At 41.8% G+C, this 15,673-nt stretch overlaps 1 protein-coding gene across 1 annotated transcript in view; it reads left to right on the top strand.

Annotated features, from left to right (window-relative positions):
• PKD2 (polycystin 2, transient receptor potential cation channel) overlaps window positions 1-15,673 on the top strand; it is a 63,883-nt gene that overhangs the window by 14,693 nt on the left and 33,517 nt on the right. Inside the window, exons 3-4 of the mRNA XM_080797459.1 lie at window positions 11,667-11,800; window positions 14,258-14,508. Coding sequence (XP_080653585.1) covers window positions 11,667-11,800; window positions 14,258-14,508 — 385 coding nt within the window. The remainder of the gene's footprint in view (window positions 1-11,666; window positions 11,801-14,257; window positions 14,509-15,673) is intronic.

The following is a 15,673-nucleotide window of genomic DNA, read 5'->3' on the forward strand; positions in this document are numbered from 1 at the left end:
GGTGCATCTCAAGAGATGCCACATGAATGTTCTTACATAGATAAATGTTGACATTTATCGTTTTCTGTTTACTAGTCTTTGCTCACCAGCCTGAAACTGTTCCTAATAGGACAACTGCAAGAGTTCAAGCCTAATCATCCTTTGATTTATGTGTATCGCTTTGTATTTGGTACATTTTGTTTATAGAGTCTCTTCAAATATCTGTTCTTATTTTATTTCTACCGTGTTTCTGTGAGGATGTGGGATAGCACAGAGCTAGCAAAGGACATCAGCTTCCCGGTCAGGATGATGGCTTCATCTTGTGGCAGATGGCTTTGGAATACTGGATTCTACTGTCTTTACATCTGGTATATTTATATTTGTGGGGCTGTTTTGATTTTGTCTTTGGCCCAAGACTTATGAAGAGAAAAAAAAATTTTTTTTCATTTCTAGATGGCTTGGTTTTATCTCTGTGTTTGCTTAATCCTTTTAAAATTAACTTTCTGCATTTGTGGTTTTAAAAATACTGCTTTTTCTTTTTTTGTGGGGGATTTTTTGTTATTTTCTGTGTTTCTGTTTGTCTTGTTACATTGGAAAATTCTTCTTTGCTTTGCTTCTTTTAATTCTAACGACTTGGAGTTTTTGGAGTACAGTCCTCTTTGTTTTTAGTCTTTGAGCCTACATTTTTTTCAACAATATTAAGGATAAAATAGTGTCCATTGCCTATTTTGAAATGAGGCATGGTTTTTTTTCGTTTTTGTTTTTCTTTTTTTAATTATTTTTATTAACATATAATATATTATTTGCCCCAGAGGTACAGGTCTGTGAATTGTCAGGCTTACACACTTCACAGCATTCACCATATCACATACCCTTCCCAATGTCCATAACCCAACCACCCTCTCCACACCCCCCTTCCCCCAGCAATCCTCAGTTTGTTTTGTGAGATTGAGAGTCTCTTATGGTTTGTCTTCCTCCTGATCCCATCTTGTTTCATTTTTTCCTTCCCTACCCCTCCAAACCCTCCACTCTGCCTCTCAAATTCCTCATATCAGGTAGACCATATGATAATTGTCTTTCTCTGATTGACTTATTTCGATAAACATAATACCCTCTAGTTCCATCCACGTCATCGCAAATGGCAAGATTTCATTTCTTTTGATGGCTGCATAGTATTCCATTGTATATACATACCACATCTTCTTTATCCATTCATCTGTTGATGGACATCTAGGTTTTTTTGCATAGTTTGGCTATTGCAGACATTGCTGCTATAAACATTCGGGTGCACGTGCCCCTTTGATTCACTACATTTGTATCTTTAGGGTAAATACCCAGTAGTGCGATTGCTGGGTCCTAGGGTAGCTCTATTTTCAGCTTTTTGAAGAGCCTCCATGCTGTTTTCCAGAGTGGCTGCACCAGCTTGCATTCCCACCAATGGTGTAGGAGGGTTCCCCTTTCTCTGCATCCTCGCCAACATCTGCCGCTTCCTGACTTGTTAATTTTGGACATTCTGGCTGGTGTGAGGTGGTATCTCATTGTGGTTTTGATTTGTGTTTCCCTGATGCTGAGTGATGTGGAGCACTTGTTCATGTGTCTGTTGGCCATCTGGATGTCTTCTTTGCAGAAATGTCCATTCATGTACTCTGCCCATTTCTTGATTGGATTATTTGTTCTTTGGGTGTTGAGTTTCATAAGTTCTTTATAGATTTTGGATACTAGCCCTTTATCTGATATGTCATTTGCAAATATCTTCTCCTATTCTGTCAGTTGGCTTTGGTTTTGTTGACTGTTTCCTTTGCTGTGCAAAAGCTTTTGATCTTGATGAAATCCCAATAGTTCATTTTTGCCCTTGCTTCCCTTGCCTTTGGCGATGTTTCTAGGAAGAAGTTGCTGCAGCTGAGGTCGAAAGAGGTTGCTGCCTGTGTTTTCCTCAAGAATTTTGATGGAATTCCTATCACATTAAGATCTTTCATCCATTTTAAGTCTATTTTTGTTTGTGGTATAAGGAAATGGTCCAGTTTTATTCTTCTGCATGTGGCTGTCCAATTTTCCCAGCACCATTTGTTGAAGAGGCTGTCTTTTTTCCATGGGACATTCTTTCCTGCTTTGTCGAAGATTAGTTGACCATAGAGTTGAGGGCTCATTTCTGGGCTTTCTATTCTGTTCCATTGATCTCTGTGTCTGTTTTTGTGCCAATACCATACTGTCTTGATGATGACAGCTTTGTAGTAGAGCTTGAAGTCTGGAATTGTGATGCCACCAACTTTGGCTTTCTTTTTCAACATTCTTCTGGCTATTCGGGGTCTTTTCTGGTTCTATATAAATTTTAGGATTATTTGTTCCATTCCTTTAAAAAAAATTGATGGTATTTTGATAGGGATTGCATTAAACGTGTAGATTGCTTTAGGTAGCATAGACATTTTCACAATATTTGTTCTTCCAATCCATGAGCATAGAATGTTTTTCCATTTTTTTGTGTCTTCCTCAGTTTCTTTCAAGAGTACTTTATAGTTTTCTGAGTACAGATTCTTTGCCTCTTTGATTAAGTTTATTCCTAGGAATCTTATGGTTTGGGGTACAGTTGTAAATGGGATTGACTCCTTAATTTCTTTCTTCTGTCTTGCTGTTGGTGTATAGAAATGCAACTGATTTCTGTGCATTGATTTTATATCCTGACACTTTACTGGATTCCTGTATGAGTTCTGACAGTTTTGGAGTGGAGTCTTTTGGGTTTCCCACATATAGTACTGTATCATCTGCAAAGAGTGAGAGTTTGACTACTTCTTTGCCAGTTCTAATGTCTTTTATATCTTTTTGTTGTCTGATTGCTGAGGCTAGGACTTCTAGTACCGTGTTGAATAGCAGTGGTGATAGTGGACATCCCTGCTCTGTTCCTGACCTTAGGGGAAAAGCTCTCAGTTTTTCCCTATTGAGAATGATACTCACTGTGGGTTTTTCATAGATGGCTTTGATGATATTGAGGTATGTACCCAGTATCCTTACACGGTGAAGAGTTCTAATCAAGAAAGGATGCTGTACTTTGTCAAATGCTTTTTCTGCATCTGTTGAGAGGATCATATTGTTCTTGTCCTTTCTTTTATTATTGTAGTCTATCACATTGATTTGCAACCTTGCAGCCCAGGAATAAATCCCACTTGGTGGAGGTGAATAATCCTTTTAATGCTGTTGGATCCTGTTCGCTAGTATTTTGGTGAGAATTTTTGCATCTGTGTTCATCAAGGATATTGGTCTTTAATTCTCCTTTTTGGTGGGGTCTTTGTCTAGTTTTGGGATCAAGGTAATGATAGCCTCATAAAATGAGTTTGGAAGTTTTCCTTCGATTTCTATTTTTTGGAACAGTTTCAGGAGAATATGTATATATTCTTCTTTAAATGCTTGGTAGAATTCCCCTGGGAAGCTGTCTGGCCCTGGGCTCTTGTTCGCTGGGAGATTTTTGATGACTGCTTCAATCCCCTTACTGATTATGAGTCTGTTCAGGTTTTCTATTTCTTCCTGGTTCAGTTTTGGTAGTTTATATGGCTCTAGCAATGCATCCATTTCTTTCAGATTGTCAAATTTGCTGGCGTGTAGTTTCTCATTGTATGTTCTTATAATTGTTTGTATTTTTTTGGTGTTGGTTGTGATCTCTCCTCTTTCATTCATGATTTTATGTATTTGGGTCCTTTCTCTTTTCTTTTGGATAAGTCTGGCCAGGGGCTTACCAAGCTTATTAATTCTTTCAAAGAACCAGCTCCTAGTTTTATTGATCTATTCTACTGTTCTTTTGGTTTCTATTTCATTGATTTCTGCTCTGATGTTTATGATTTCTTTTCTCCTGCTGGGTTTAGGCTTTCTTTGCTGTTCTTTCTCCAGCACCTTTAGGTGTAGGGTTACGTTGTGTACCTGAGACCTTTCTTGTTTCTTGAGAAAGACTTATATGGCTATAAACTTTACTCTCACGACCGCCTTTGCTGTGTCCCACAGATTTTGAACAGTTGTGTTTTCATTTTCATTTGTTTCCATGAATTTTTAAAATTCTTCTTTAATTTCCTGGTTGACCCATTCATTCTTTTTTTTTTTTTTTTTTGAAGATTTTATTTATTTATCTGACAGACGAGATCACAAGTAGACAGAGAGGCAGGCGGCAGGGGCGGGGTGGGGGGAAGCAGGCTCCCCGCTGAGCAGAGAGCCGGATGCAGGGCTCGATCACCGGATTCTGGGATCATGACCCAAGCCAAAGGCAGAGGCTTTAACCCACTGAGCCACCTAGGCGCCCCTACCCATTCATTCTTTAGTACGATGCTCTTTAGCCTCCATATATTTGAGTTCTTTCCAACTTTCCTCTTGTGATTGAGTTCTAGCTTGAGAGCATTGTGGTCTGAAAATATGCAGGGAATGATCCCAGTCTTTTGGTACTGGTTGAGACCTGATTTGTGACCCAGGACGGGATCTATTCCAGAGAATGTTCCATGTGCACTTGAGAAGAATGTATATTCTGTTGCTTTGGGATGGAATGTTCTGAATATATCTGTGATGTCCATCTGGTCCAGTGTGTCATTTAAGGCCTTTATTTCCTTGTTGATCTTTTACTTGGATTATCTGTCCATTTCAGTGAGGGGGGTGTTAAAGTCCCCTGCTATTATTGTATTATTGTCAATGTGTTTCTTTGATCTTGTTATTTATTGGTTTATATAGTTGGCTGCTCCCACGTTAGGGGCATAGATATTTAAAATTGTTAGGTCTTCTTGTTGGGCAGACCCTTTAAGTATGATATAGTGTCCTTCCTCATCTCTTATTATAGTGTTTGGCTTAAAATCTAATTTATCTGATATAAGGATTGCCACCCCAGCTTTCTTCTTAATGTCCATTAGCATGGTAAATTGTTTTCCACCCCCTCACTTTAAATCTGGAGGTGTCTTTGGGTCTACAATGAGTTTCTTGGATACACCATATTGATGGGTTTTGGGTTTGGGTTTTTTTATTCATTCTGTTACCCTGTGTCTTTTGATTGGGGCATTTAGCCCATTTACATTCAGGGTAATTTAATGCCATTGTATCGCCTCTAAGGTGACTGTTACTGTATATTGTCTCTGTTCCTTTCTGTTCTACTACTTTTAGGCTCTCTATTTGCTTAAAAAACCCCTTTAAATATTTCCTGTAGGGCTGGTTTGGTGTTTGCAAATTCTTTTAATTTTTGTTTGTCCTGGAAGCTTTTTACCTTTCCTTCTATTTTCAGTGATAGCCTAGCTGGATATAGTATTCTTGGCTGCATATTTTTCTCATTTTATGCTCTGAGTATATCATGCTAGTTGTTTCTGGCCTGCCAGGTCTCTGTGAATAAGTCTGTTACCAGTCTAATATTTCTACCATTGTATGTTAAAAACTTCTCCTGAGCTGCTTTCAGGATTTTCTCTTTGTCACTAAGACTTGTAAGTTTTACTATTAAATGATAGGGTGTGGACCTATTTTTATGGATTTTTGAAGAGGGTTCTCTGTGCCTCCTGGATTTTGATGCTTGTTCCCTTTGCCATATTAGGGAAATTGTCTGTTATAATTTGTTCCAATATACCTTCTGCCATTCTCTTTTTTCTTCTTCTGGAATCCCAATTATTCTAATATTGTTTTGTTTTATGGTATCACTTACCTCGAGAATTCTCCCCTTGCAGTCCAGTAATTGTTTGTCTCTCTTTGGCTCAGTTTCTTTATTCTCTGTCATTTGGTCTTCTATATCACTAATTCTCTCTTCTGCTTCACTTATCCTAGCAGTAAGAGCTTCCATTTTTGATTGCACCTCATTAATAGCTTTTTTTAATTTCAACTTGGTTGGATTTTAGTTCTTTAATTTCTCCAGAAGGGTTTCTCTAATACCTTCCATGCCTTTTTTGAGCCCAGCTAGCACCTTGAGAATCGTCATTCTGAACTCTAGTTCTGACATATAACCAATGTCCAAATTGATTAGGTCCCTAGCCATTGGTACTGCCTCTTGTTCTTTTTTTTTTGTGGTAAGTTTTTCCGCCTTGTCATTTTATCCAGATAAGAATATGTGGACAGAGATTAAAATACTAAAGGGTGGCAAAGACCCCAGAAAAATGTACGCTAACCAAATCAGAAGAGATCCAAAACTTGGGGGAGAAGAATGGGGGGAAAAGAAATAAAAGTTTAAAAATTAAAAATTATAGGGGCGCCTGGGTGGCTGAGTGGGTTAAAGCTTCTGCCTTAGGCTCAGGTCATGATCCAGAGTCCTGGGATCGAGCCCGCATCGGGCTCTCTGCTCAGCAGGGAGCCTGCCTCCCTTCCTTTCTCTCTGCCTGCCTCTCTGCCTACTTGTGATCTCTGTCTGTCAAATAAATAAATAAAATCTTTTAAAAAAAATTAAAAATTACAGATAGATTAGACTGGTGAATAGAACAGAGCCGCCCACTTCATTTTGGGTGTATTTTGGTCTCTTAGAAGAAACTACCTCCCAAAGTTTTTAAGAAAGAAAAACTTACATGTATACAAAAATAAGGTAAACACGATGAAGGGGTGGAATATGACTGTAAAGGTGAAAATTTTTTAAAAATTCTGAAAAAGGAATTGGCAAGGTAAGTTGGTTGAAAAAGAAAAAAAAAAGGAGGAAGGAATGTGCTCAGGCTGGGGACTAGAACAAAGCCATGTGCTAGATTAGGGTATATTTTGATGTATTAGAAGAAATTATATCCCAGAATTTTTTAGGAAAAAAAAACTTACATGTATATAAAAAATAAGATTAAATACAATGAAGGGATAAAATATGACCATGACAATGAAAGTTTAAAAAGATTTTTTTTAGAAAGGTCTTGTTAAGATAAGCTACTTAAAAATGTTAAAAGAGGAAAGAGGAGAAGTTAAAAAATAAGGAAAAAGGCAAAATTTAAAGAAATTTAACTTTGCAAGACTGAAGAATCACGGGGGGGAAAGCCATGAATTCTATGCGTTGCTTTCCCCTAGCTCTGGAGTTCTGCTGTTGTTCTTGATAGGTGAACTTGGTCTTGGCTGGATGTTCTTGCTGATCTTCTGGGGGAGGGGCCTGTTGCAGTGATTCTCAGATGTTTTTGCCCAAGGCGGAATTGCACCACCCTTGCCAGGGACCGGCTAAGTAATCTGCTCGGGTTCGCTCTTGGTAGCTTTTGTTCCCTGAATGCTTTCTGTGTCACTTTGGAGGACGGGATGAAAATGGCAATCTCCCAGTCTCTGGCCTGGTGGAGCCAAGAGCTCAGGGCCCCACTCCTCAGTGTGCCCGCAGAGATAAGCAGTCAATCACTCCTGTCTCCCTGGTCTCTGGCTGCACTCCAAGCTCACCTGGCCTGGTACTGAGCATTTCTGTCTCCGGCACACAGCCTTGTTTGGAGTCTCCAAACCCAGCAGATCCCTGCTGCGCTGCTCCTCCTGGAGCAGGAAGGTGAGAGTCTCCCTGGATCTGCCACTTGTGGGGTCTGTGCTCAAAGAGCAGTGAGTGGCCCAACTGTGCCTTGGATCATGGTTTAAGGTGGCCCCGAGCTGAGAGCTCACTCCTCAGCTCCGTCTCTGTAGTTGGCTTCCCTGCTCAGATACCTGGGAGCTCTTCCACACTCAGGCACCCCCGACCTTTCTGTGACCCCATGGGACCTGAGACCACACTGTCCCTGCAAGGGCTCCACCCCTGCTTAGCCTTTGGAGCGATGTCCCTCAGTGGAGCAGACTTTTAAAAGTTCTGATTTTGTGTTCCTTTGCTCCGCCGCTTGCCAGGAGCTGGCCCCTCCCCCTGTGGCCTATCTTCTTGTCTCTTCAGATTCACTTCTCCACACATCCTACCTTTCAGAAAGTGGTAGATTTTCTGTTCTTAGAATTGCTGCTCTTCTTCTCTTAGATCTCTTGTTGGGTTTGTAGGTGTTCGGAATGGTTTGATAACTATCTAACTGAACTCCTGGGATCTGATGTCATTTCAGTCTGCTCCTCCTCCACCATCTTGCCTCTCTGATCTGAGGCATGTTTTTAAGACAGCTTTATTTATAGTGCATGCTGATTAATTGGTGATGCTGTGATAATATTTTTTATTCTTGCTTATTTTCTGGCAAAGGCAACTTGGAAGTTAAGACAAGGGTTATATAGTAGAAGAAATATATACACATTGGACATATATTTCTTCTTTACCTTATATTTTTTAACATTCTCCTCCTTTCTATTCCTCATTTAAGTTTATCTGTTTCATCCTGTATTTTTTTTCTTCATGATTCATATCATTTAAAGAGTGAATGCTATTTTCCAAGTGGACTTTCTCCATCTGGGACTGAAGAGAAAATGATTTAACAGTCTTGTATTACTGCATTTGACATTGTCCAAAATATCTTCACATACATTTCTCCCATTAAACTATGCAGAAGCCCTAGACGTTATTTTTTTTAAGATATCATTTATTTATTTGCCAGAGAGAGTGCATGCATAAGCAGGGGGCAGGGCAGAGGCAGAGGGAGAAGCAGGCTCCCTGCTGAGTAGGAGCCCCATGGGATGCAGGACTCCATCCCAGGACCCTGGGATCATGACCTTAGCTGAAGGCAGCCATTTAACTGACTGAGCCACCCAGGCATCCTGCCCTATATATTATTATACCCGCTTCCTTGTTGATGAAACTCAAGCTCAGAGAAGTATTTGTCTGAGATCCCAAAACACCAAGGCCTACTATCACAACCACAGAGGCAGACATTCTTGATAAAGCAAAGCTGAAACTCAAACCCAGATCATTCTGCTTCCAAATCCCGGGGGTCCTTTAGCTACAACTTAGTTGGACTCGTGGTGTAGATGATGCCTGGAATGTATGGCACTGGCACTCAGAGATATCCCATGGACCAACCCAGGGCTTAGCACAAGGGAGGGACTGAGTTAATATTTGCTGATTGAATGTATTAGTTTCCAAGCTAGATGACATTGTTTCTCTGGATGCCCAACAGATGGTGCTAAATAGCCAAAGGAATGCATCACTTCCCTTTTAGTGAAGCCTTGAAATTTCATACAGGTCCTGAGAATTTCAAAAGCAATCAATACTAAAAATATAGGAAAACAAAAGAGTTACATTTTTTAATCAGTGGCTCAAATACTTACATTTGTGTATAGCTAGAACTAGCATAATTTATAAAGCAAAATATTTAAATAATTTGTCATAATTTTTTTAAACAAACAAAAAACCATACAGGTAAAACATTTGTAATGATCTATATTAATTAATCAATCCAAAGCCAATTCTAATTTCAAGTTAATTGAAAAAATCAGCTTAGTAATTATTTATTAGGTTTTGGGGATCCTTCCCTTGTCCTCTTTTGCTTGATATCAGCTTTGTTCCCTCAGCTGTCTCTGGATCCACAGAGAGCTTTCCTAGAGTTCAATGTACCTTGCCCATCCCTCTGTGGGAGCTGAGCTGAGCAGTTCTGTTCCCAGGGAAGCTTATTGGCTTTTCTTCTTGCTGATAGAGATCACACCTTGCTTATCTTCTTAAGTACTTTGTCTCATAAATGTGAATGGATTAAAAGTCTAAGGCCTTAACTCTGGCCCGGTATAGTTTTGAGAGGTAGCAGGTCATGTAACACTTGAAGAGGAATGTTCTTACCTAATTTGTGAGTCCTAAGGACAGGGGAGAGAGCCTAACTAAGGGGACAGGAAAACATTCCTTCCCCTCCTGATAGAGCACAGAAACCTTGTGACTGTGTGTTTGATCTATTGACTGCTCAAGGTGGACTCTAAAACACACTTGGGTTTGAATCACTACTGTCTACTCCTCTTTTAAAATGATTTTCTCTGCTGCTCAGGTGGGGACGAGATTTCACCCAGTAGCACTTAATCTCCAAATCATATAATACAAGATTTTAAAATGCATTTTATGTTGCCTGAAGATTATTACAGAGTCAGCTAAGTATTAATCACCCACTGGATGTTGAGAACGATGGTTAAAAGAAGTGTAAAACCTCTGTGGTCAAAAGAAGTATAAAAGAGAAGTGTTTCCCCTTGAAGCTTTTTGTCAGTGAGAAAGATTATAGCATATTGTACATGCAATCATTAGAGTCCAGTGTAAGACAGCCCTGATAAAAGTGCTGAAATTTTTAATAGATGTGTTAAAGCAAGCTGATTAAGGAGAAAGAACCATCATTATTGGACTCGTAAATTTCAACCACTGTATTGGGCAATTTTTAGTTACTAGTTACTGGGTTTTATTTTATTTTATTTTATTTATTTGAGAGACAGAGATCACAAGTAGGCAGAGAGGCAGGCGGAGAGAGAGGGGGAAGCAGGCTCCCTGCCCGGCAGAGAGCCCGATTGGGGGCTCGATCCCAGGATCCTGAGATCATGACCTGGGCTGCAGGCAGAGGCTTAACCCACTGAGCCACCCAGGCGCCCCTACTAGTTACTGTTTTTATGTAAGCACCCAAAACTCCCATGGGATAGCTAGTTATCCCCATCCTACAGAAAAGGAAACCAAAGCTCAGAAAGTTTAAGCAGCTTGGGGCACCCGGGTGGCTCAGTCAGTTAAGCATCTGACTCTTGATTTCAGATCAGGTCTTGATCTCAGGGTTGTTGAGTTCAAGCCCCTACTTAAAAGAAAGCAATGAAAAGAAAAGAAAGTTTAAACAACTTGCACAGGTCACATAGTAAGTAGCAAACACGGCCAAGATTCAACCTCTGATCTCCTGTAACCTACTAAGCCTATAAATTATCTTTCCATCTCCCTCTGGGACCAGAATGGGCTGATATAATCAGCAAATCTTCATGGTAGGGGTGTAGCTTGGCTTTAGAAGGTTCTGTAGAAGATTTGATAGGTAGATGGGAGGCAGATGTGTCTGTATTAGCATTCTGGAAGGAAAGAGATGGAAAGCTCAAAGTGGCAATTAAAGAACATTTAATGAAGGGACTGTTTCCACAAGTGGGGAGGGTTATGGGAACCTGCAAGGGGAGTGAGGCCCTCGAAACAGTTACCACCTCCAGACCTGAGGGGACAAGGGGAACGAGTGGCATGGCATGAACCCAGTGTGGCTGTGGGAGGGGAGATTTCCCCCAGCAGCTATGGCCAAGGTTAGAGGGTGCACTGCCAAACTGCATCCAGGTGGTGAAGGAATAGAGTACAGGTAGAGGAAGCAAACCCAGCCTCTCTCTTCTCAGGTCCCCGGATTTCCTGCTCAGCCTCCTCTGGGCCAAATACATGGGAAATCCAAGGGCAAGGGAGCTCATGTGGTACAGTCTGTAGTGGTCAGCCTCAAGGTGCAGAGCAGAGAAGAATGGAGAAGGGATGTGGAACAGAGAGCAGCCACTCATGTTATTGTAGGGAGAGTAACAGCGTGTGCCCAGCCTCAGGACAAGGAGTACAGCATGGCCTCTGTAGGGGCCTGTGCCGAGCAGCCTCACCGTGTGGAGGGGCTAGTGGGGGGTAGAGGGGTGAGGTTGAATAGGCCTGTCCCAGATGTCAAATAGAGGCGCTTGATCTTAACTTGGTTCCCTGTAGTGAGCCAGTTTTATTTCCCATAAGCCAATGTGAATTTATTTCTTTTATAGGCCCAAGAGCTAGGGAGAGATCCTAGAAGAATGGTAAAGGGAAGGAAGGCAGGGGACACAGCAGAATGTTTGTGGCTACCTGCCCGTCCACTGGGAGTGTGTGAGTGTGCGGGCTCCCCCACAGGGTTCACATGGCTTTTTCTGTGTTCCAGTGACCTATGGGATGATGAGCTCCAGTGTGTACTACTATACCCGGATAATGTCACAGCTCTTCCTGGATACCCCAGTGTCCAAAACAGAGAAAACAAACTTTAAAACGCTTTCTTCGATGGAAGACTTCTGGAAGGTATTTGCAGATGACTTTCAACGTACCTCTTTACTGATGAAAATTGTTCATTGGGTTTCATAAATTCAAGTCAGCAGTATCCATCTGTAGGACCTACTTTGTGTGTGATGCTGCATGAGGTGAAGGCTATGGCGAAGTGTTAGACTGAGAACCGTGTATGTGTCTTGCACCCTGCTGCGTGTTTCATACCTTCCCACCTTTAATCCCATAGCAACCATACAAGGCAAGGGCTCACATTACACCCTGGTGGTAGGTGAGGGACGAAGAGTCAGCATGCTTACACATGATCATCGAGGGAGAAAAATGGCCTTGTTTCCAGTCTGACAGGCACTTCCTCTCCCTAGTATGTAATTTACTCAGTCATTCATGACTCAGTAAGTGTCTGTTGAGTATCTCCTAGGCTGTATGGCCCATAAGGGCAAGATTTGGTTGTTTTGTCTTGCTTTGTTTTTTTTTTTTTTTTTTGTCTTTCGTCTCTTTGTTAATGTTGGCATGTAGCCTAGAACAGCGCCTGATACAAGGCAGGCACGTTCTTTCAGAGATCATTAATGTGAAGTTCAACCCAGGCCCTTCCCAGATTGTCACAAAATCCAACATGGTAATCAAGGGTAAATTTTGAGTGATACTGTAGGAGAAATGTTAGACTGATCTGGGAGGTGTGGTGCTCAGAACCTAAGAAAATCGAAAGGGAAACTGGAGAGGAAAGACTTGTTTCTTCCTGCAGAGATGCTTTCTAAAGCTCTTACTGAACCCTGGGGTCAGAGCTGGTGGTTGTAAAGATAGAGGAAACCAGACCGTATGAACCCATTAATGCTGACACCTAAAAATACTTGGCATCCAAACCCCGTCTCTCCCATCCTCAGCAAAGCAAATCAGTCCCTCTCTACTGATTGTCTAATAGGGATAAGACACTGAGAAACAGCTTCTTCTCCCGTATAGGCAAACTAATGAGAGACTTCTCCGATATGTACAGTTCCATGATAATGAATGCCAGGCTCGAAAAGCAGGGGCAGTGGCAGGGGTGGGGGCACTTACAGAGTTCACCATAGGCCACAATAATCCAGACACTTGGGAAGAACCTAGATGTCCATCAACAGAGGAATAGATAAAGAATATGTGGTAGGGGCGCCTGGGTGGCTCAGTGGTTAAGCATCCACCTTCAGCTCAGGTCATGATCCCAGGGTCCTAGGATAGAGCCCTGCATTGGGCGCCCTGTTCCACAGGAAACCTGCTTCTCCCTCTCCCTCTCCTCTTGCTTGTTTTCTCTCTCGCTGTGTCTCTGTCAAATAAATAAAAATCTTTAAAAATTAAAAAAAATACGTGTGTGTGTGTGTATATATGGATATATATATATTAGAATACTGTGCAGCCATCAAAAGAAACAAAATCTCGTCATTTGCAACGACATGGATGTAACTAGAGGGTAGTATGCTGAGTGAAATAAGAGAAAGACAATTATCGTATGATCTCTCTGATTCGAGGAATTTGAGGGGTAGGGCGGTGGGTTGTGGGGATAGGGAAGGAAAAATGAAACAAGATGAGATCGGGAGGGAGACAAACCATAAGAGACTTAATCTCACGAAACAAACTGAGGGTTGTTGGGGGGTGGGGGGGTATGGAGAGGGTGGCTGGGTGATGGACATTGGGGAGGGTATGTGCTATGGTGAGTGCTGTGAGATGTATAAGCCTGATGACTCAAAAACCTGTACCCCTGGGGCAAATAATGTATGTTAATAAAAAAAAATAAAATAAAAAAATAATCCAGACACTTAAACGATCCACCAGATGGCAGACTGGTAACTAAAACTAGCATTTTCCTCTCCAGACAAGTTTGGAACCGGGATTATGTGGGATGCTGTGGGTTTTTTTGTCTTGTTTTGTTTTAAAGATTTTATGTGTTTATCCGAGAGAGAGAGACAGGGATCAGAAGCAGGCAGAGCAGTAAGCAGAGGGAGAGGGAGAAGCAGGCTCCCCACCGAGCTGGGAGCCCGATACGGGGCTCCATCCCAGGACCTTGGGATCATGACCCCAGTGGAAGGTAGACGCTTAATCGACTGAGCCACCCAGGTGCCCCCAGGATGCTGTTTTAATTAGGGAAAGTAAAATTGATCATGCTTGTGGACTTATGTGAATCCCCCCCACACACACCTTTAGTCCTAGAATAAAAATCTGAGTTGCCCTTTGTTAAGCACCGACTGGGGACCAGGGTAGCAGCCATGCAGAGGATGGATATTATAGATGCAGGAACCTTGGCTCAAAATTGGATCCTGCTCAAGGCCTCACAGCTAGCAAGTGACAGAGCAAGATCCAATCCCAGCAAAACCCACCCTTGTCACTCTGCTGTGTTTACAGAGTTCCCAGACTGTTGGTCATGCAAACATTCCAGGAAAGAGCAAAACAGCTGTTAAGTTTGGGGCTCTTCAAAAAACTTTTCCAAAATGTTTCCTTCACTTTCAGTTCACAGAAGGTGCCTTACTGGATGGGCTGTACTGGAAGACGCAGCTCAGCAACAGAACAGAAGCTGACAACCGAAGCTTCATCTACTATGAGAACCTCCTGCTAGGGGTGCCACGTATCCGGCAACTCAAAGTCAGAAATGGATCCTGTTCGATCCCCCAGGACTTGAGAGATGAGATTAAAGAGTGCTATGATGTCTACTCGGTCAGTAGTGAAGACAGGGCTCCTTTCGGTCCAAGAAATGGAACTGCGTAAGTATCGGTGCCCTGGCTTCTCATTCACTCCTTCGTTCATTCATTCATCCTCTAACCCCTTAACCAAGGAGAAGATGCTTTAAGTGAGTCTTCAGTGCTTAGACTTAAGACCGTGGCCCAATTGGCCTTTGGTTTCTCAAGTTTTTTCTACTTTTTACCCCATTCAGCTCCTGCATACGTATTTTTCAAAAGGCTAAATTGTTGACCATATGGACCCCAAGAAGGCAGCTACCTGGGCCTTTGGAGGTTTCTTTGAAGATGCCTGAATCCTTTTTTTCTAGATCCAGGGACGACATTCACTGGGTTGTTACTGAGGACTGTTCTGGTGTGGGAATTCTCATGTTACTAGCATTTACAAATACATTTTGGTTCGAAGTTACAGGTATTTAAAGTGTATAATAAGCTTGTGAGGCAGTTTTGTGTCTGGTTGAAAGCCTGTCTTCTCAAATTTGTGTTTGTGATTTTGAGTAAGTATTGTTCCCGTGCATATTGGCACAGATTTGGGGGGTTCTTTCGTAACCATACCTATAACATCTTGTGTATTAAGGGAGGATAGTCATTATTTTTAGAATTACTGTAGTTATTATAAAGAAATAAGAAGAATGCTCAAGCTGTCCCAAGGTGGGCCTCTTAGGGTCAGTGCCCCTAGGTGAGTCACTATGGTTAGAATTGTCTTCTAGGGGCGCCTGGGTGGCTCAGTGGGTTAAAGCCTCTGCCTTCGGCTCAGGTCATGATCCCAGGGTCCTGGGATCGAGCCCCATATCGGGCTTTCTGCTCGGCAGAGAGCCTGCTTCCTCCTCTCTCTCTCTGCCTGCCTCTCTGCCTACTTGTGATTTCTGTCTGTCAAATAAATAAATAAATAAATAAATAAATAAATAAATAAAATCTTTAAAAAAAAAAAAAAAAAGAATTGTCTTCTAGACTTTACTAATTAATTCTGTCAGTTCATCTAGATCCCTCTGTTGAACTGAGACAGCCAGACTCCAGATTTGTTAATAGACAGTGGGGCAGCCAGCCTTCCCGTGATCAGATTCTTTGTCTGTCATCCAGTGGATATCTTATTTAGGACCAGAGTCCCTAAGGAACACACTAAGTAAAGATCAGAAGATTCAGCATAGGGGCGCCTGAGTGGCTCAGTGGGTTGAAGCCTCTGCCTTCGGCT

The sequence above is a fragment of the Martes martes genome (assembly GCF_963455335.1).
Source record: "Martes martes genome assembly, chromosome: 2".
Lineage (NCBI taxonomy): Eukaryota > Metazoa > Chordata > Mammalia > Carnivora > Mustelidae > Martes > Martes martes.